At 35.1% G+C, this 22,739-nt stretch overlaps 1 protein-coding gene and 1 long non-coding RNA gene across 6 annotated transcripts in view; one reads left to right on the plus strand and one right to left on the minus strand.

The window, feature by feature from the left end:
• LOC103314138 (voltage-dependent T-type calcium channel subunit alpha-1G) overlaps nucleotides 1-22,739 on the plus strand; it is a 59,720-nt gene that overhangs the window by 18,449 nt on the left and 18,532 nt on the right. For 4 of the 5 annotated variants that reach the window (XM_064357647.1, XM_064357646.1, XM_064357650.1 and 1 more), the window contains exons 3-6: nucleotides 15,745-15,857; nucleotides 16,606-16,837; nucleotides 19,322-19,502; nucleotides 21,829-21,867. In XM_064357647.1, coding sequence (XP_064213717.1) covers nucleotides 15,745-15,857; nucleotides 16,606-16,837; nucleotides 19,322-19,502; nucleotides 21,829-21,867 — 565 coding nt within the window. The remainder of the gene's footprint in view (nucleotides 1-15,744; nucleotides 15,858-16,605; nucleotides 16,838-19,321; nucleotides 19,503-21,828; nucleotides 21,868-22,739) is intronic. The other variant, XM_064357648.1, reaches the window with a different exon arrangement.
• On the minus strand, nucleotides 19,763-20,092 carry LOC107398573 (uncharacterized). The gene is made up of 2 exons (XR_001575374.2): nucleotides 19,878-20,092; nucleotides 19,763-19,828 (listed from the first exon to the last, which is right to left on the minus strand). It is a non-coding gene; the product is annotated as an uncharacterized LOC107398573 (long non-coding RNA).

The raw sequence follows: 22,739 nt of genomic DNA on the forward strand, positions 1-22,739 counted from the left end.
TAACGGTAGCGATACCAACCTAATAAATGTCCCTAGCCATTGTTGACTCCACAATGTGGGAAAATCCATAGCTACCTAAAGGCTATGAGTACAAAATTTAATTATTTTATGTAGGAGACATGAAAAAGGTGTCAAATATTTCCATTTTTAACAAAACAAATTTATTTCGAGTTTTAAGAAAATCTCTGAAAAATTGCGCGTGATAATTAATTTATTTCCCGGCGCATCCACCATTTTTGATTTTCCCCTTGGCCGCAAAACCGGCGTTAGTTTTTCGTGGCCCACACCTGGTATCCCGATAAACCTTGGCAAATCCTTAAAACAAGTGAGGAATAGGTAAAGCCGTTTAGATCCTCTATTTGGAGGCTGCGTTGCCATCCATCACGTTAAACTGTCTTCCTGGGACGCGTTTCTCCTCCATTCATCATCGTCTAGCGATTCGCTCCATTTTTGGCCTAATGACGTCATTTAAAAACGACCACTTTCGAAAAGCACAGTCCGCTGGGAGTAATTTGATTAAGGAGTCGTCGAGTTGAATGTTTTGTCGATATTTTCGCAACAAAACACGAATGTAAAGTGGGTTTGCGAATTCATAGACTGAAATGGTCATTTCTTAATCGGGAACTTAACGATGATTGATCACTGCTCTAATGTACTAACATTCCGAATCAATTTCTTACAAAGTGACTAGTTTTGATGAATGAATTGCTGATTCATACATTATTTAAGCGTAAACAATCAATTGGGGATTAATTTGCTGCACAACAAAAATCGTATTTCTCTTTTAAGCTTTCACACACAAACTAGTAAATTTTTATCTCGTTGTGTTATTTCACCGGATTAAGAACACGCTTTATCCCTTCGTTGATATTTTCCCGGAATTACGAGATAACGTCAGTGGAAGAAATCCAAAGATTAGGGTCAATGCCTAATAAATAAAACACTTTAAACCTAATTTAAAAAAAATGGTAAAGCCCGCCAGTACCACAATTTAGCCCGGATTAGCAGCTGAAATTAACAGTTCACTAATCAGCATTCCGATATAAATTATAATAATTAAACTGTCGTTACTAGAATTTATTCCAATCGATACAAGGTGTCTCTCGGGGGACGACCACTTCGCACAGTGTTATTTATTATTAAAACGGTTCGAGCGTCGGTAATTGGGCACATTTTGTTTAATTAAATACTTGTTTGTTTTTCATAGCTGATGAAAAAAGTTGTGGTTGTGTTTTTATTTGCGACATAAACTATAAACTCGTTGGAAGTTTCGAGGTAAATATCGCTGGTAATAGTTTGTAACAGCGATCGTAACCGTTCCAACTTTGCTTAGTCGCCTGTACACAAAAGTGGCAAGCTTCCTCACAAATCACTGAATAAAGGCGTTTTTATTAAAAACCTATGTTTGTGCTTATAATTCCAAGTCTCGTTGTAACATTTCCGCTTCAATCAACCTAAAATAGACTCGACAATGGGCGCTAAAGTAGAGCAGCGACATTTTTCTATTGTGTGTTTGGAACGTGATATCGCCAATGCTTGTGCATCGAATTTCCGGCGTGAATTTATTTAACTTTGGGAAAATCCAACGACAATGCGGCTCTAATTACGCGAAAAATTCCAACAAGGAGGTAATAATTGGATGGGTGGCGGCGTACGTTTTAAAATAAAACGTTACATACGACTGGAGTTTTATTAGAGGCCTGGATAATGCATGAGCGCAGCTTGAACCAGGTCTTAAACTTTACCTTGTCTTGCGAGAGTCGTTTAGTTTTAAGCAAAATGTTCTGAGGTCTTTACATGATTTTTTTGTACAAAAATTCAGCCTTTTATCTGGAGTTAGCTCCGTTTGCAACCAATTATCTGGAGGCAACCAATCGGAAGAAAAAATCCCACTTGGGCCCTAATATCGGTGTTAAACTCGCAAAATCGCCCATTTAGATATATCACAAGTACAGTTCTTTGCGATCTGAATTTTGTGAAGCACCATTAAGTTGTTTACTCCACGTTTTACCTACATAATGGCACACCTGAAGCCTTCAAAGACTTTATTCAGAGTGAATCTGTAATTACTGTGCCATGTTAGAAGATCAAAGTTAACATACACTGAGTTTTTTTCCGAACATCGCATAACACTAGGTTCAGTTTTAAAATAATTCAAGTCAATGCTACGGAGGACTATAAGTTAGGAAGCGAGCATTTTCGGAACCCAAAGCAATAGTGCGGTGGAGTTTGAATGAGGGCGCTTCGGCGTCACTAATTACTTGGGAAAAAAAGCAGAAATGTTGAGCTTTGACTGAGAAAAACTGAGGATATCTTTATAAGAGACATGAGAAAAATATAATTAAAATTTAAAATTTGCGCGTCGGCTCGTACTTTTCAAGACGTTGCGAATACGGTTAAAGATACAAGAAAAATGTTTGAAAGAAAGTTGTAAAGAATTAAATTCTCTTTAAAAAAGTTCGCAATACCATATCCCTATCTTGAACGGTTTAGGCCCAAAAGACGTTCAAAAACGTTCAAGCGACGGATTTGTTTTATTTTACCGGAGGTCAAGTAACATAAAGTTAATTTAAGCCTAAACTGTAGGAAATGTGGTGTCGCGGACTTTTTTGTAGGGAATTTAATTTTCTACAACTTTGTTCCTAACACTTTTTTTGTATCTTCAACCGTATTCCCAGCGTTTTGATAAAAATGCAACGGTGCACAAAGAATTATTCTTTTGAATTATCAATTTGCGTTTACCTTTTTATTTTTGCGAAGGTTGCGATTACCATTGAAGATATAAAAAAAGTTTAATGAACAAAGTTATAGAGAATAAAATTTTCTACAAAAAAGTCCGCGACCTAATTTCTATCTTCAACGGTTTGGGTATAAATTGACTTTCCAATTTTTAAGCACCGGGAAAATGGAACAAATACGTCGCTTGAACGTCATTGGGGCCTAAATGGTTTTTTAAATATAATCTACGATAAAATTTTCACGGTCTACGTCTTATCGTCTATTTATTAACTTATGATTTTACGTTCACAACTTGCTTACGTTTTGCTGAATTACTTTTATTTCTCTCAGTTTTAAATGTCTTCGTGTTTACGGTTACGTCTCTATGCTCTTACACTCCCTTATTTAGTATGTTTATGTCATATTTTACTTATTTCAACTTTATTTATCTCTTTTCATTTTTCCCACATATTTTACTTACCCACTTGTACTTTTTTTCTATGAAAAATTTTTAGACCTGATCCGGGTTCGAACCCCCGACCCCCCGCGTTGTAAGTGGCGCTCTTACCACTGGGCCATCAGGGCCCTAGCAAGTGACCGTCTTAAGCAGATATTTTAATACAACTTTTTTATTTAAATGCTTGAATTCGCCTTAAAGATAATTATTTTTTATTTTTATTATTAAATATGACGGCGTTTTTATAGTTTTGAACCAGCTAATCCAAGCACTTTCGTGCGAATTTTTCCTTGTTTGTGCACCACTTCATAAAAGCATCGAGGTAATAAATGGGAAACTTGTGGACGAACCCGCGTTCGCTTCGGTTATTCGCCATTACCACCTGTAATGAACACGTCTGCTGCTTGCACATACATAAAATATTTCTTGGAGTTTTGCAGGAATTCGCTTATTAAATTTCTGTCGTAATTGTAATCCATCAAACACGTCTTGCGACCGCAAATTGAATTTGGAGTGTTGGCTGTGTTAACAGTATCTTAATTTGCTCAGTGGCCAAGACGGTGTAATGTATGCGGTATAGAGATACGAAACACTTCCACTTAATTTAGCAAGTGTCAAATGATGAGGGTTGTCTTGTCAATTATTAAACGCGCAGCTACAAAGACCGGATACCCATTTTTGTTTCATCGGCTTTAAACTGTCTTGCATATTTAACCAGTTTCAAAGTTTAATAAGCAGCGAGAGATTAAGCCATGACGGCTGGTAAACACTCGATATTACAAAGGGACACGACTGAATGTATTATCGCTGGGACACGCTGTATAAAATATTGGGAGATATAGTCCCTTGGGCTGGACGTCGATAGTTGTAAAAGAGCGTGGAAGCGAATTGGTTTAGTTATTTATACGGGATTTTCTAGCGAAAAACTTTGCTTTGCACGGGAAAATCGCAAGTTTAATGAAAACTCACGGCGGTTGTAATGATCCGATAATACGGAACTTTCCAAATGGAAATTCCTTGTTTTTACCGGACGCAAAACCCCACACTTCACACCGACAACGGCGGAAAATGTTTACACTTTTCGCCAAAGTCAGGCCAGAATCGAATTAAAAGTTCAATTTTTTTATTCAACTCGTCCATAAACCTAACATTATTTTTTACTATATCTCAATAACTAACAGCTAGCGTTTGAGTTTCAGAATTTTTCTACCCTTCCTTATAATTAAAATGAATTAACTAATAACGTAATCATCATTGGAAAGAGGTGCTTGATTTAAGTATTACAGTAAAACCTCTTAACAACGGACACCCAAGGGGAATTTTTAATTGTCCGTTGTAGAGAGGTGTCCACTAATGGGAGGTGGAAATTTTAATATAGGTTTTGTTACGTTCCTACAAAAATGTCCGTTGTGAAGAGCTGTCCGTTAGTCGGAGGTGTCCATTGAGGGAGGTTTCACTGTAACATGTATTTCCATTCAGTGAGTTTATTTTTTTGGTTGAGATAAATTCTTACGGAAAAACAAACTAATTTTACAACAGCAAATTTCAAACAATCTTTAGGTTCCACAGTTAATTCATTTGTTTATAGCTTTTTTGTATTATAATTAATAACAAAGTCGCCTAAATTACCGGATTTTAAAACCTAACTAACTTCAATTTTTTCCAACATAAATAACGTTTTTAATTTCTGAAAATTCCGCTTGCTAATTATCACGAGCCAATTGACAGATTCCAATTTTAATTAACCGTCTAATTAATTCGTTACTTTATGTTTCCTCTTCCCTCTTTTGTGCCTTTGTTGTCTTGTTTCCTTCCATCATTATTTTGACCCTATTTTAGGCAAACAGTATTTGAAATTTTCGACTCGTCGTAAAATCGATTTATTTTTACGAACCCAATCACAACGCGATGTTGCATAAATAGTCTGTCGTAAGACGAATCAATCGGTAATTATAGCGAAAGCCACGTCACAATTTTAAATAAATAATTTCATTGCAGATTAAATAGGTAAAGAGTTGGGACGCTCACAGCAATTGTCTTGTAAATATTTATAAAGCGAGAGGAAATTTTCCGGAATTGCCAAGGTTTTATTATTAAAATTTTTCAATCTGATTTCTATTGAAATATTGAACAGTCGGCACCAAATTATCGTTTGAACCATTTTTTTTCAGTCACAAGGGGGCTTATTCAGAGTCATTAATAATAATTCAAGGGCGGTTTATTGGCATTATTATGAATATTCAAGTTTTGTTGTGTAAAATAGTGCGGGCTTAATGGAACTGAATAAATGGATTTATTTGTATCGGCGAAATAATCCGATTACGTTGAATTATAAATTGTATGATTACATTAACTGGCGCAATAATTAAACGATTTTTTGTGAAATGCAAGTCGCTTAATAATTGAAACCCACCCAAATCAATCCAATTTAGTGAAACAAACAACTTGATCAAATTTGTGGCTAACTAAGTCGCAAACACAACTGGGAAAAAATTGCTGGTGATTGTGTAATTTTCAATTAAAGTTGCCAGAACAACTCCAAAGTAATATTAGCTGGAATCGTCAAAGGAATATGAAATCAGCGTTTGAGTTCGTTCATGGTGTGTTGGTTTCTTGTCATTAAAGCGGTGACGTCAAAAAACCGCTTGGAAAACCCTCACGTGTACACACTTCTAAATCCATTATCCTGCCACGAAAACACTTGTTTGATAAATCCATAAAGTTGGTCTTTTGAGGGCTAAACGATGAAAAGTTGCCATCGTACAACATGATGGAATCATTAAAAGTTGTAGTTCGAACTTAAAACATTGGAGGGCTTTTGTTAGTTTCAAGTAAATATTTCACGTGACGAAATGAAAAATTATTTTTTGGCAAAGTGCAAAGTTTGAATAATCAATACGATTCGATTCAAGGGAAGCTTAATTAAGGTCTTAATTATCCGCTCCTTTTATTTGGCTTAGCCCCTATAATTATAACAGCGGCAGTATTTTATTCTTTGGTTTTGACGGCACGTTACGTTGACAAAGTAAAGGAACGAGATTTGGCCCCGGGAAGTTGATTTAGGGGCGGATCTTTGTGCTTCAAACAAGAGCAGAGTTTAAGCTTCTTTTAAATACGCATCAATCATTGTTATGATTTTTCCGAGCAAAATTGGAGAGTTTTTCAGCGGCTAAATGAAATCATCTTTAATTTATTGCAAGCTTGAAAGCTCGCCGTTTGGGTGAATAAACAATTTGGAAAACCGGTATTGTAAAGTGCGAACAATGAATGGAACTATCTCTTTGGCAAAATGAGCATGAATGTAAATCCTGTCGGCATCATCTCAAATCCTTGATATGCTCTGTATTCCCGGATTTGCTCCTCTCGCATTCAGGCGGCTGCGAAAAATGGAAAGTCGGTGATTCACCGAATGAAAACAATTTGATTCAGTGGCTGGGTCGATGGAGACCTAGACCGAGTTCTAATTCCAGGCATGCAGCGGTTGCATCGACTGTTATTTTTAAGGATGCATAAATTTCCAAAAGTGTGGAAGTTGCGGCCTTGGCCCACTTCATTGTGGGGAAAATAGTTGCAAAGTTTTTTATTTAAAAAAACGTAATTTTTGGACGAAAATTTCAAAAATCGTTTTTGGTATTTACTTTATTCAGCATTTACAATCCAAATTCTATTTAGGAGGTTTAGAAGAACTGTTCATGTACTCGTCCTTTGGACACAAAAGTTATGATACATAAATAAAATTAAGAACGAATTATAATACCAATATTGCCGGTGCAGGTGGAGAAACTACATTAAAGACGCAAGTCCATACTACAATTACTACAAGGAAACCAAGCAAAGTTGGTTTTTTGAAAAACATTTTGACAAATTCTCCGATTCTTCAAGAACAAAATGAAAATGTTAACTATACATAAACTTTTTTTCTTGGCTTTTATACACAGTTAATTACTTTTTTTAACACTTTGCCTCACAGTTGTATGTGATAAGGGCCCAAAATACTTCGGTTGTTAATTAAAAAAACTGATAAGTGCTAAATTTTCATTAATCAAAAAAATGATATTGCAAAATTTGTTTTTTTATTTGCCATATTATAAAAAAACTTAACGCGCTTAAAGAGTTTTTAATTGTGAATAGTTGGTAAAATTGTGAGGAATATTTTCGCTGTATTTTCAATAATTTATAAGTTTTACAAATAAAAAACTTTTTTTCCACTTATTCGCACGCACACTGACAGTGTTCTCGCATTAGTGAACTTGCTCAAGTTCCACCCTTTAAATTTCGCATACTTCAAGACGTGGTGCCGTAAAGAGCGAGGGTTATCTCATGCCACTTGTTGCCAACTTGGAAGAGTAAGAACCCCACCAGGACCACCACAACTTTCCACCACGCAACGTCTTTGTTAATTTAGTTTACAACTTACCAGAGCGAATTATTTGGTAAATGAATGCGGTGTCTAAATCGGCGACTAATTACGAGATAATCAACGATGTCTACAACCACTTAGAGGAATGTGGCGTCTGCCTTTGATATCAATCGGATCGGTTATACAGTTAATAGATCAACGTCTACAATTTGCATCCACTTTGCTAAATCGGTCAATGGAAATGCATGGGCTGATAATAGTCGTCAACTACAGCCCCCAGCATATCACTAACAGTATCTTGACGCTATTGTGTGGGCTTTGATCAAAGACGCCGCCCAGTTATTAATTATTCTGGCAGAAGACCGCCAAAAGTATGGATACAGCTAAATATTTCCAGAATGGTTTAACAGAGATTTTCTCAATTTTCTACCATCTTTAGACGAATTAAAAACCCTTATATCATTTTTTCAAAAAGTGCCTACTTTCTTCAGAAATTTTTATTAACACACCTGTTGAGAACCACTGTGCGGCTGGTGGTAGTTTATTAGCGGTAAATTTTTTCATTAAACAAAGTGGAGATGGTGGCGCATGGGCGTTTTGAAAATATTTCAAAATTGTGGCTAACTTGTTCGTTGGTGTGGGAGGTTCGAATCCCGGTCCTGGCGAAGTTTTTTTTTCGTAAAATTTAATAACAAAACACAAATTGAAATAAAAGAATACCGTAGTGGGCCAAGAAATTAATTTACCTCTGCTGTTTTGTCAATAATATTAAAATTTACGCTAATTTTTATAATTCTAGTTCAGCGGTTCTCAAAATTTGGGAACAATTTTTTGGGAAAACTATGCACTTTTGATTTACATAAGTTTTGCCTAATTGATTTGTCTTTGTCGTTGTCTAGCACGCTGTATTGTTTATAATATTTAACTGTCTTCATACTTTTTTGCGACTGTATTTTACTTTGTATTTTGTGGCAGAAGTGAGGCATTTGCCGCAATTAGAGTTCGCTGTTTGCTTTCGGCTCATGATACCCTCCTCCTCCATTTAAATAATAATCCGGAACGGTTTATTTCCATTAGGATGTGTACGAATTTGCTGCTGTTTCACTAGCTGAATATTCCTGAGCTCGAGATTAAACCGCCAAAATCCAACAGCTTGACGAGTGTAAGCCCTCGCACTCTGATAACTTCAACATTGTTATTCTAACCGTTTACACGTCACGCTCGTCGGTTACAATCGCCTTTATTCATTCATCGGTTCAACCGAACCGGTCAAATGCCCATTTTTGCGTTGAAAACCGAAATAACGAACAAAATTGTTCCTATAGTTGTTAAAATAAAAACAGCCAATTAAAATCCTTTTTGCCGGCGCGCGTTTCCCGGGACTTAACCGAATCTCTCTGCGCTTTAGTAACAAAAACCAGACATAACTTCTCCCAAGCCACACTTTTCTAGCACACATACGGTGTGTTTTTGCTTGAGCCTAACTGAGTTAGAGAGTGTCACAAGATCACTTCTAAATTCAAGCACAAGCAGCTACAATCGAATTATTCTCGCACTTATTAAAGTTTAACAAGCAAAGTTACAAGGGCCGTAGATAAACAGTTTTTAATGGAAAATGGAAAAAAGGGAACTAGTGAAAGCACGATAATTGAATAAAATTGTGCAAGCCTGGAATGTGATACAAAGCGTTATTGAGTTAACGACCATTATGCGATTACCAGCATTTCATTGGATTATTCACATCGGACAGAATTAAAAATGTGGCGTGAACTTCTTTGCGTTCCCGAATTTGATATTTTCCTCGCACGTTTGTCGATATCACAATGTTACAGCTTTCGCAATTAGCAAGTCAGACTCCACGTAATGAGCTTTTTCCTCTTTGTCGAGTTCGCATCATGGAGTGTTTTCCTGCAGCTCGTCGCCGTTTTAATTAATCTCGCCAAAAATTGAAGACTTGCACACAAATAGTTGAGTGTGATTAAGTTTTCCGCAACACTGGCTCTATTAATAAAGTTACGGTGTTTGGGTGTTTGAAACAAATCAGCCGGAATTGAAACGTTTACGATGACGTGAATTGATCCTGAAAAAGGACCCGACTCTGGTTTATTTATTGGCGCCAATTAATTCGTTTATTATTTCAGCGTGCGCGAAATTACCGAGTGAATAAATAATGAGGGATTGAGGTAATATTCCCAATAGTCGGGCTTCTTGGCCTGATTAATTGACGACGGTGTCTCTGGCAAATCCGTGTTTGCTACCAACTAATTCAATAAAGAACGTCACTCAAACTGAGCCAAGATTGCTGCGAGTTTGCCAACGCACAAATCAAATCACTCACTCGGCCATGCCAAGGGAACTTCCCGAAAATATTGCTTTTACCATTTTTTATTCTTATCAAACTGACGCATGCAAATTTCCCGGACTTTATCGTTCTACTTAATTCCACAGTTTATAAAGTCGCAAAATGTTCTTGAAAAAAGTTACACTAGTTTGGTGAAGACTTTACAACATTTACTTAACTGCAAGTGCAATCATGTAGTAAATAAAATGTTAGATAAATATTTTCTTGTCTGTTTTTAGTTCAAAATTGGAGGCTCTTTTACGGCGTAGACAGTATAAAATAGGGAATCAGCTCCTTAAGCTCTCGCAACGTCCTAATCCAATCTAATAAAAATGAAGACAATTCTGTTATTGCGGTCCGAATGAATTTCCCGGCAAGAGCTAACACTCTACTTTGTTGCTTTTATTCCGCGATCTTTGATCCATTTAATATGTTATGAAAGCCTCTGAAACACCCTCATAAAGCGCCATTGACACTGGCAGACGAAATTAGCTTCATCAGGCGGTGTTTGATAGTTTGGTCGATTGAATGGGCTTTAAACTTGGGTAAATCCCCCTTTTTTATATTTTATTTTAATTACGCCCAGAGTGTGTTGGCATGAAGTGCTTTTATTGAGTTTCGATATTGAATTCTGATGTTATTGAAATGTGTCTCTCAGATCAGGGGGAGAACGTATTGAATAAACCCATAGTTTAAGGAAATATTCTTTGTAGCAATGCAATGAATTCCATTCGGGAATCTCGTCGGAATCGATTTTGAATTTTAGATGTGACTACATGTAAAAATTACATTCGTGACTCGAAGAGGTTCGCTGTTGCTTGTCTATTTAGCATCGGCTTTATATTTATGTCTGGAATTTTCGCAAATTCGCTTCGGAAATGGATAGACTGCTGGGGCTTTAAATCAGAAATGGAGGTTATTTGAATACTGACTCGAATTCTAAATACTGCAAAGTGCTGGAAACGCCCGGTTTTATACTTAAATATTCATTCAAAAATGTATTATTATAAATTTTTGACAAAAAAGTGCATTTTTAAAGAGTGCAAGATTTACCAATAAATATCTCGAAAACTATTTACGACACAAGAAAAGTAAGAAGACTATTTTGTAGCAAATTTTCCCGGCTTTAAATTTATTGAAGACGATTTTTACCGAAAAACGTACCGTTACTGAGATATGGGCATAAAAGTGCAGAACGGCACCGTCAAAAATGGTGGATGCGCCGGGCCAATTTTTTATTTCCTTTAATATCTCGAGAACTATTGAAGGTACAATAAAGATAAAAACACCATTTTGTAGCAAATTTTTTGGGCTTTACTTTTGTCTATTACGATTTTTTTCGTAAAACGTAGCGTTTTGAAGATAAGAGCAAAATAACACAAAACTGTACTGTCAAAAATGGTGGCTGCGCCGGATTAATTTTTATTTGCAATAATGCATTTCTGACATAATTCTTTAAGAAATTTTGCTGAATAAACGCTTAGACAAAAATAAATTTTTGGTTATTTTCAATCAATCCTTTTAGTTTAATAAAATCAGGAAGGAAAACCTGATTTTTGGTCTAAAAACGTGTTTAAATCCTTAGAACTTGCAAAAATAATGTCTTTTTTGACATAATTCTGTGATTTATTGGTTTACTGTTTACGAAATATTGCACTATATTTGAGTTTTTGCTAAATAAACGCTTAGAAAAGGTAAACTTTTGGTTACTTACGACCAAATTTGCCGATTTTTTCATTCTAAATTAATAAAAACAGGAAAGAAACGTAATTTTGACCCAAAAAAGTATTTAAATTTTTAGAACTCTAAAAAATTATGTAATTTTTGGCATAATTTTGTGATTTATTGGCTTACTTATCTAGTAATGGCTTTATTTCTGTCAATTACGATTTTTGTAACATCTACCGCTGCCCATATATGAGCAAAATACCGTCAAAAGGCACCGCAAAAATGGTGGATGCGCCGAGCCAATTTTAATTCGCGTTTGTTTGCCAATAAATATCTCGAGAACTATTTAAGTTACAAAAAAAGTAAAACCACCAGCTTGTAGAAAATTTCTTCGGCTTTAATTCTGTTGATTACGATTTCTTCGTAACACGTACCGTTTTGAAGATATGGACAAAATAACACTAAATGGCACCGCCAAAAATGGTGGGTGCGCTGGGTCAATTGTAATTCGCGTTTCTTTGCCAATAAATATCTCGAGAACTATTTAAGATACAAAAAAGGTAAAACCACCAACTTGTAGCAAATTTCTTCGGCTTTAATTTTGTTGATTACGATTTTTCTGTAACACGTATTATTTCGAAGATATGGACAGAACTACACAAAACGGCAGCGCAAAAAATGGTGGATGCGCCGGTTTAATTTTTCGCGTTTTATTTGCAAAGTTTCAGGAGCCACGACTATGTGAAACACTAGACAACATTTGTAAACATCTCTCCAACCCTCTCACTACTCGAGAGGCATCCGAGTTAATTAACAATGTGCCAGAAATCCATCTTAGCTAATAATACGCCACCTGTCATGATATTCCTTCGAGATGCAACCGTTCGGGATAAGCTTCTTTATTGTCCCCATTGTCTCGTCAAACCGGAAACAGATGGCGAGGCTGCAATGTCACGGTTTCCGTTTCCATCGATTGTCTTCGACTCTAATGTAATTTAATTGTTTCCGGAATCGATTTTTAAACCACATCAACATCAACTCGCTATCTCAGTGCGGCCATAACTCACTCTTATGGCACCTAAGTCGCAAAATGCGAACTTAAACGACTGCGTTCGAGTTATGATGTTTTTCCGAACCGGGTTGTGATTTATAAGGCGATGTACGTTCGCTTCTTGGGAGGGAATTAACATTAGCAAAATGTTGGAGAAGGTTTGACGTTTTGTTTGTGTGCCTCAGTTCGGACTTTGTTTGTGCTGAGTCTATTGAACAAAACTGAAAGCTCTAGTGTGGGCTTAATTAAATGTTTGTGTAGGTAAAGAAATTCTTCGTGTCAAAGCGATCCTTTGTGCTTGGAAGCCAGTTAACGAATATTTATATCGACTGAACTATATTCACTGTAATTATTGCCACATAATTCGCATTCCGTTCACGTGCGTTTATTAAAATTTCGGAATTTATTGATCAGTTAGTTTTGCGCGCTTAATCCGGGCTAGTTAGCTGTGATTGTGGTAAAGATGAAGTGGGAGCGTTAGTTCTGCCACATTACAGCCAAGTTTGTATAAAATTGAAAAATGCGGCTAATAACGTGAATTATAATGACAAAACGGCGTTATTAAGTTTTGTCAGGAAGTTGTCTGCTAACAAATGGAAACTCATTCAATCTACTCGAAAGTGAATGGCCGGTTATAATTCATTTTGTCTTTTGTGGATGGCGAAAAAATGTGGATACTCCTCAATAGTGGCATGAATTATAACGCTTCCATACAAAAAATCGCCTCATTGTTGTTGCCAGCGAACATTAAAACCATTGGGAGGAATAAAATTCGCCTTGAAACGACATAATCAATATCGCGTTTAAAGTCGGTTTGAAAGTTTAAATTGAAAACTGAACAGGTAATTAGAAGACTTACAAATTTAAGCTCTTATTAAAAATGTCGGAATTGCGGTGCAACTCTCGACAATAGAACGAGTGAGTGGAAATGTGGAGTTTGCTAGAGCATACCTAACGTGACCTCAGATATTCTGCTTATTTACGTTTGTTACTCGTGTGCAGAGATTTCCTCGGGCGGTTGCTAATTTTACCGACGAATTATCACGTCACAATAATTGAATACGAATTCGGAAAAATATGTTTCCATTCGGCGAACTTTTCAAAGTCGTTAATCTGCTTTATGGCACATAAAACAAATAAATTATCCAAGGGATCAAGGGCGGATCCAGGTTTGGCGCCAGGGGGGGGTCACATAGTCATGGTCAAGTCACAAGAAGTTATAATTTAATTTTGATAATATATTTAAATTACAAAATCAATTTTTCTTTTACGTCTATATTGTGACAAAAAAATATATATAAACATTATGTTCAACAATTTTAATTAGTGATCCACCTAGGTCCAGGACCCAGCCCAGGGGGGGGTCATGACCCCCATGACCCCCCCCCCTGGATCCGCTCTTGCAAGGGATCGTCTCAAACTTTGTAACTCTAATCCAGCAAAGGTTTAAAAATAATAAAAGTTTTCGGTTCGGTCTAATAACACAGAGCGATTTATCATATTTTTGGTGAAATGTTATGATAAACATGTCTCAAGTGCGTTTTTTGGTTCTAAAAATACAAAAATAGTTGGGCGAAATAATTAGGAAATAATGTCTAAAACACACCCAAAATGCGTCAGCACAATTAAGGCCTTAAATCGTTCTATCATAGATTTTTGGACTTTTATATGTCTTTACATCCCTATAGAGTTGTTGAAAGTCGAAAAAAAATCCATATGTTCAATTTTTTGATGTATGACTTAAAAATTTAAAATATTTTGCTTAAAATTAGGGTAGCCATTTTATAGTAGCAAATTTAATTCAACAAAAAAATTCATAACTCAAAAACTAAAAGTCGTAGAGTAATGCGGTTTGTTTCATTGGATTCAGCGGTTCATTTTCTGTATTATGCCAACTTTTCATGAGATTTAAAATTTTCAATTTTTTTGCTCAAATTTCCTGAGTAATACACTTACCTTCAAAGAGGTGAAAAAAAAAATTTTTTTTAAACTAACTCCAGCAAATTTTTATGGACTTCTACATGTCTTAACAACCCACAAAAGTTGTTAAAAGTCTACAAAAAATCCAAATGTTCGATTTTTGGATGTTTGATTTTTTCAATTTTCGTCGCAGTTTTTGTCGGTTTTGGGTACCCGGAACATTTCTCGAGCAATAGCTCCGGAACTATTAGAGATAACCCCATGAAGTGTATTATCGTTGGAAAGCTCTTTAAATTATCGATTTTTTTCAAAAAAGATTATTGTTCTCCGACTAATAGTTTTCGAGCAAATTGCTGCTAAATGCAAAAATTGGTAAAATTTTAAAAAATTCATAACTAAAAAACTATTGGGAATTTGGCAATTTTGTCGATGCCAATCGATTCCCCGGATCATTTTTCTTAGGTAAGGATTAAAATAGTTTCACTTTTGTTAATAGTTTAGCCGTAATTGAGAAAATAAAAAAAAATAAAAAAAGGTAGTGCCAATCCATCATTTTGTATGGGTAGGGCGCATAACGTGTCAAAAAATCAGAACTTATTCTTGAAAAAAAGTCATTTTGTTAAAAAAATTCGTCAGAAATAGCAAAATTGCGGTACGGAAACTTGATAGAAACAAAATTGTCTCGGTTTCGTATTTCGAGCACATTACGGAAATACCAAGTTTCAGCGTTTTAATTTAACTTGAAATAGAATAATCCAGTTTATTTGAGTTGCATTAACAAGGGAAACTAATGAAATAATTTCAATTTTTGCGAGCGTTTTAAAACTTGCCAAATTGTGGTCGTTGAAGGATTAGACGTAAAGACAGTAACGAGAGGGAGATTTTCCTCTCGAAAAACGTTTCAAGTCCTTCAACATCAGGCTTTGTGTTGTTCTCCCGACGAATCGCGTGAGGAATTGAAGATTTCATTCTTTTTGTATCCGATACCATAAATACAGTTCCTTTATTCGGCGTTCTTTTTCATTTAAACCACCTCGAAATAGAACCAGTCAGAGACGTGACCTCTAATAATTGAAAAATAAAGGGAAATCGAACTTCAAAATTGCCAAAAATAGCTAAGAGGAAATTAGTGTCGCGCTTCGTAGTAATTAAGGACCGGAACGAGAATTATTGCAGTTTGGACGTCGATTAAGCAAACGAGTTTTTTTTTCTTCCTTAACTAACACCCACATGGTTCGAGAGGGTCTCCATGATGGTGATACTGCTCAACTGCGTCACCTTGGGCATGTACCAACCCTGCATGGACGACAAGTGCGAAACCAATAGGTGCAAGATACTACAGGTGAGTTTTAAAGATTATAAATGAAAAAAATAAAAATTAAAAGTTTTTGAAATAAAAAATATAAAAAAAAAATCTAGGGTAGGGCGGCGATTTTGTATTTCTTGCAGATCACAAATGTATTATTTTCAAAATTCGAAAACGGGACAGGAATCATAGGTGGCTGTGATATTTTTGAAAAGTTGTGTAATAGATTATTTTTAAATGTTAAAAAAGAAATTAATTGAATGTCACAACTGATATATTTGACACTTATTGACAGATGAGTAGAGCGGCACAAATATGTACCAATTTCAAAGTTAACTTGATGAAAATCATTTAAAAACACATTGTATTTGTAATTTAATGATTTTTTAACCACTAATTAATTCAAAAGCAGCATAATAAATCATATTAGATCAAATTTTTTCGATTAATAAAAAATTAATGTTTTTAGATTTAATATGGCAAGCATATATTGTCATTTATGTGAAATAATTTTTCCATGGCCAACTAGTTTCAAATATTTTAAATATATTTTTCACCAAAAGTATATAAAAATAGCAAATTGTATTTATATTGTTTTCAGTTCAGAAAAAAATAAGCTTTTCGAAAATGTCATAGCCAACTTAATATTTCTTTACAATTTTAGGAAAAAAATGTCAAATTTTTTTTGGCGCAATTTCTGATTGTTTAAAAGACTCAATTTTATTTTTGGGTTTGAAATTAAACTACAAATTCGCTAAAAATAGAAAAATAATGTTTGTTGCAGCTTTTCGACGACTTTATTTTCGCGTTTTTTTCGTTGGAGATGACCATCAAGATGATCGCGATGGGTGTGTTCGGTCGTGGCACTTATCTGGCGGATTCGTGGAATCGTCTCGATTTGTTCATCGTGTTAACAGGAGCTATGGAGTACATCCTTAACGTGGACAACTTGAACCTTTCCGCTGTGAGGACGATAAGAGTGCTGCGACCCTTGCGAGCAATCAACAGAATACCAAGTGAGTGCTTTTTCGCGCTAATTAAGGCTCGAAAGTTTCAAGCAGAATAATCACCAAAGGCAAACATTCGACGCCCTTTCGAGGTTAGCTAAAACGCCTCCGTCAACACATTCACTACGCACTTATTGTTAGCATAAACTTTGTCGTCTGCGCAAATTTATATACTTACTTACCAAACTTGATGACAGAGAGCCCGCTTTTACAACGGGGGACAATTACACAGGTAGTTCAGGGAGGTATCGAGCGTTACAGAGATAAAATTTTGCTTTTTATTATTCCAAAACTAGTCGAACATAATTCAGGACACGGCTATTCAGAAAACTAATCAGAAGTTGCTTACGGAACTTCTGAGTGCTCTAATTACGTCTCTCCTGTCTTGACCCGAACGTCTACACTACTTTTATTATTATTTCAACTAAAACAACTTCGTTACGTTTGAAAACTGGCAGCTGCGCCCCATAAAAATGATCGAAATCGCTCCCTGAAGAGAATATGTCGAAGATAAATTGCGGAAAAAAATTATTGGTTAAAAACACTGTGTATATATTTATTCCGAACTGTGGGAGGCGTTCTATTATAATATTATCTCGAGGAAAATAGGTCAGGTTTGTGCATTCAATCTCCCTGCACCTGTTTTCTTTTTTGTGTTATTGAGATCCCTCGAGTGGTGTCTTATTGGCATTTTGAAATATTGCCTCTTCAATTCTACTTTAACGATTTTTCAATGTATTGACTGAAAAACGATGATAATCGGGATACGATCTTGTAAATAATAAATTATGCGATGACATTCATTTGTGCCAAGTCATCAGGAACGTTACAGAATTTGTATTTTCAATAAATTGAATGAAGTAAAAAATGTAATCGTGTTAATAATTCAAACTTCTCGGAGTTTTCTTTAATGAAATTCCAAATATTAGATTATGTGTAAAATGGTGGATGCGCCGGGTTATTTATTAAAACTTTTATAACTTAAAAACTAAAAGTCCTAGAGCAAAACGGTTTGTTTTACTGAATTCAGCGGCTCATTTTCTGTATTATACCAGCTTTTCATGAAATTTAAAATTTTGAATTTTTTGCTAAAATTTCCTGAGTAAAACACTTACCTTCAAGAAAGTGAAAAAATTAAAAATTTTTAAAACCCGTCTATCATAGTTTTTTGGACTTATATATGTTTTTACATCCCTCTAGAGTTGATAAAAGTTCAAAATAAGTTCATTTGTTTGATTTTTTCAATTTTTGTCACGATTTTGGTCAATTTTCGGTACCCGGGACAATTGTCGAGGAATAACTCCGGAACTATTAGAGATGACCCTATGAAGTGTATTATCGTTGGAAAGCTCTTTAAATTATGTATTTTTTTCAAAAAAGATTATTGTTCTCCGATTAATAGTTTTCGAGAAAATTGCAGATAAATGCAAAAATAGGTAAAATTTAAAAAAATTCAAAACTAAAAAACTATTGGGAATTTGGCAATTTTGTCAATGCCAATCGATTTCCCGGATCATTTTGCATGGGTAAGAATTAAAATAGTTTCACTTTTTTGAATAGTTTAATTGTAAAGAGTTTCATTAAATTTTAATTCGTGGTTAAAAGTTAACAACGCGAATTAAATTTTGCTAAAACTTGCTCATTTCTGTGTCTTGAGAGCCTTTTTTTATTAAAATCGTAAAGTTTTTCCTGAAAAGAAACTCCCAAAATTCATTATTTTTTCCAAAATTGAGAATAAAAAATGAGGGTCACATTATTTGCGAAGGATTTTTAATGTATTGTTTATTTATTTCCACCTGAATCATTCTTGATTCACGTGCAAGTTGAGAATATTTTTCCAGTAATGAATTTTTTACACACGAACTTTCCGAGTTATTAATAATGCAAGCTTCTGGGAACTTTTCTTTAATGAATCATATCGTTAACCGATATTTATTATAACTTTACCTGGAAATATAAATAGTTCCACGTCGTCCGTAACTACACGCAAATTCTATTCAAATTCCCAATCTCGTGAATCTTTAAATCGACTTTTCTCAAATCAAACTTTCCCGAATTTCCATATTCGCGCCTCAACTTTTGATAAAATAACACATTCGTGCCCCAATTCCCCCAAAGTTAAGCCAATTACTTTCAATTCTCATTACAAACTCGTACTTTTCCAACAAGGCAATCAACTAATGTACTTTCAAGTCAATTACATTAACATCTTAAACTTGAGTCGCAAAAAAAACTCTTGACCAATCGTCGAAGCTGCGCCATCTTCTGCGGCTTTTTGATGACTTGTCCCCAATGAATAATTTATACCAAGACGCTCAAATTGCCGAAACAACGGACTCAAGGGACGACTTTTATTAAAAGTTTGCCCTCTTCCTAATTACGCCCCAACTTCAAAAAAAATCCATTTATCAGCGCTTTGGCAGATATTCGTGTTAGGGGAAAATAAACCAATCAATAAGCACTGGAATTTGAATTGCCCATAATTTGTTCCAGGCATGCGTATCCTGGTGATGCTCCTCCTGGACACGCTGCCCATGCTGGGCAACGTCCTCCTCTTGTGCTTCTTTGTTTTCTTCATTTTTGGCATCGTCGGAGTGCAGCTGTGGCAAGGAATCCTCCGACAGCGCTGCTACATGAGTCAGAGTTTGAACCGAACTTATAATAACACATTGCCGTAAGTTTTAATTCCCACATCAGTTTTGAAAACGCAAACAGAAGTGGACACGCAATCGAATCATTCTACAAGTGTAGAGACACCCCATGTGCCAGAAAAACATACCCTTCATGCTTAATAAACACTGAAATCATCGACACTATTCATGGTTCCATGAGGCATGTTTCCCCTGTTTTTGATGGGTTTTGCCACGAAGGAGGATCGCTTTTTAAGACCAGAGACTGTGATAAAAATGGGACCGGGGTTAGGGAACACACAAATGTTTTCAGCAATTTTATTTTATTCCTTATTTATCCATCACATGGAAAGAAATTACGGCGCTAGTCCTAGTAACACAAAAAATAAAATCATGATGGAAATTATAAATCTACGTACTTTTGACAGCTTTCGCTGCACTAATCTGGGAGAGGAAAGCAGACAACACCACTGCGGCAAATGCAAGTTTTGCCATTGATAACTTTTCAAAAAACATCATAAGTTTGTCAAATCACTTGTTAGAACAATGCTTTTGGCTGTGTTATACTCCCTTATATAGCTACAGATACCAATGCGATAAAGTAGCAAATTAAAGGTAAAAGCAGCGATAAGAAGTATTTAGTGCCTCAAAAAAAATTGTTTATACACTTTTTAATTTGTTATTTTGTGTTGAAATACCTTGAAAGTAGTAATTTTTACTTTGTCTATCGATAATTAAAACAAACACAAACATTTTTCAAAAGGATCTAGCGTAATTAATTTTTCAGTTTGAGTTTTCTTGACTTGGTAAATTTGAAATATTGGAGAATTCTTCATAATTTACTATATGTTTTCTCCGAGGTTTTTCATTTTTTATCCTTAATTCTTTTAAAACCTTGTCAATGTCTCTTTATTTTACGCAAATGTTTTATTTCTAGTTTTTTTTCCAATTTTAGTAACTGTGCTTTCTATTAATTCTGTTGATCTACTTGCTATTAAAACATCATTCAGATAAATCAATAAATAAATCCAATTCTATTTTCTTTCTTAGATCACAGGCAAGTATCTGCTGGTCCCCTTCTGAATCCTACATTTTTCAAATATTGTATTAATTTTTTTATTACAAGCTCAAACCATAAATATTTTTTTCTAATTTGCAAAACAAATTTTTCTTCATTGTGTAAATAAAACCTTCTGGTTGTTTAAAATAGATTTCTTTTTCTAATTCTCCTTTTAAAAATACAGCCTTTATGTCACATCTATAGTTCTTTTTCCTGCTATTACCAAAAAAAGAATTCATATTTTAGACTTAATAACTGACTCGTTTTTTTATTTTTTTATTTTCTTGTAACTCTAATGTATTTTTTACTTAAAATTTTGAATGAACTTGACAAACAAGCCAAAGCAAAAACTAAAATAAAAAAAGAATCCAAATTTTACATTTAACAAGTGACTTGCATAAGTGCAAATGCATAATGCATGTTACTTAGAACGCAGCATCAAACTAAAAAACATTTTATTTCTTATTTTTCCATTATTCATCAGGTAAATAAACACGTCACAGAAAGAAACTCTTAAAAATCACGACGATATTGATTTTAGTAATAAATAAAATACACACAAAAATAAGAACGCTTACATCATAGATTCTTTTATCAACTGCTCCATAAATCTGCGAAACTAAAGCAGTCAACATCATTACAGCAAATGCAACTTTTTACAAAAATCGTCTTAAAAACGAACTTTTCGACTTGTTTGTCAATACTTGTGTCCGTGTTTTACGTCTTTGTATACGAATATGAACGTGATCGTGACACAAATAAAAAATTAAATGCAGCGATAAGATATACTTTATGGGCCACAAAAAATAACAACCTAATTTAATTACACACATTTTAATTTGTAATTTACGTATTGATAAGTGGTAATTTTTTACTTTAAATCAAACACAAACTGACGCAAATCGTGTAATAGCAATTAATTAATGCTTTTAATTAAGCTTTTGTGTGCAGTTTGATTCACTGGCAGCAGATTAAAAATCTCGCTTGGAATTAAAAGAAATATTACGAATGCTTGCACACAAAGGAGAAACGTCGCGGAGCATCTGGTCTCGCGTCGCTTTGAATGAAAAAAATAAATTAAAAACGCAGTAAACAAATTGGAGTTAATTGTAGCGAGTGTAAAAATGGTGGATGCGCCGGGCTAAAGTCTTCAGTGATTGATTTCGAGTGTAAATTCTGGCCACATGGGTGCGAATAACACAAATCTCGCATCGATGCGAATTAGCATAAGTGTCCCTGTGCGTATTGCATGTCACATTTTTATCACAGTTGGGCCCCCTTTTGAACGGAGCGGCTTTAATTTGTTGCAGAGAAGTCTCGGAAGAATACATAGTGCGCGTGCCTGTTACGTAAGATTATGTGCCGCAAGTGTGTGAAAAAAACTGTCGTTTCTGGCCACTGTTGCCAACCTTTCTCTCCTCACTGTGTTCTAATTATTACGCATGCGGGTGCCAACACTGATTTTGCTATATTATTACAACGGATGTCTTCTCTTGCATGAATCGATCTGTCTGCCGGCAGCCGCTCGCTACGCGCCCTGAACCGAACTAGACTTGTTGCTTGTTGCTAAAATTAGCATTAGGGACAGTGGCGTAGCACAAAGTTCGGTTCAGGGTGGTTTGGTCTCGTCTCAGTCTGTTTTTTCCTACTTAAGTGCCTTGGAATAGAAGAAGTTTGTGTTAGATATGTGTTACTGGATAGGTACACACACAATCACTCCTGATGACTTCTGATGATGATAGCAGCTATTTATTTCTATTGAAAGCGAACGTGACAGTGTGTGAACATCCATCACATACGACTGACTTCCATCGCTCATTTCGACACCAAATTGGAATTCCACAAACACAGATCTTATCACAAATAGATAAAGACTCAATGTTGACACGGAACGGAAGAGGTTTATTTGGCTGCTATATCAATAGAAGTTACACATTTTGCATATCTCTAGACACGATCGTTAGAACACGAGCTAACTGTTCCCCGGATTTCATAACAATTTGCATTAGTTGTGCGAATTTTTGCTTCATTAAAAACATTTAAATGTCGATGTAAAAATGGTGGATGCGCCGGGTTATTTTAATTTATTTAAAATTAAACTCACTCTAGCAAAGTTTTATGGACTTTTATATGCCTTTACAACCCACTCCAAAAAAAGTACGTATGTTCGGTTTTTTGATGTTTGATTTATCATTTTTTGTCGCGATTTTGGTCGATTTTC

Source organism: Tribolium castaneum, chromosome 6 (genome assembly GCF_031307605.1).
Source record: "Tribolium castaneum strain GA2 chromosome 6, icTriCast1.1, whole genome shotgun sequence".
NCBI lineage: Eukaryota > Metazoa > Arthropoda > Insecta > Coleoptera > Tenebrionidae > Tribolium > Tribolium castaneum.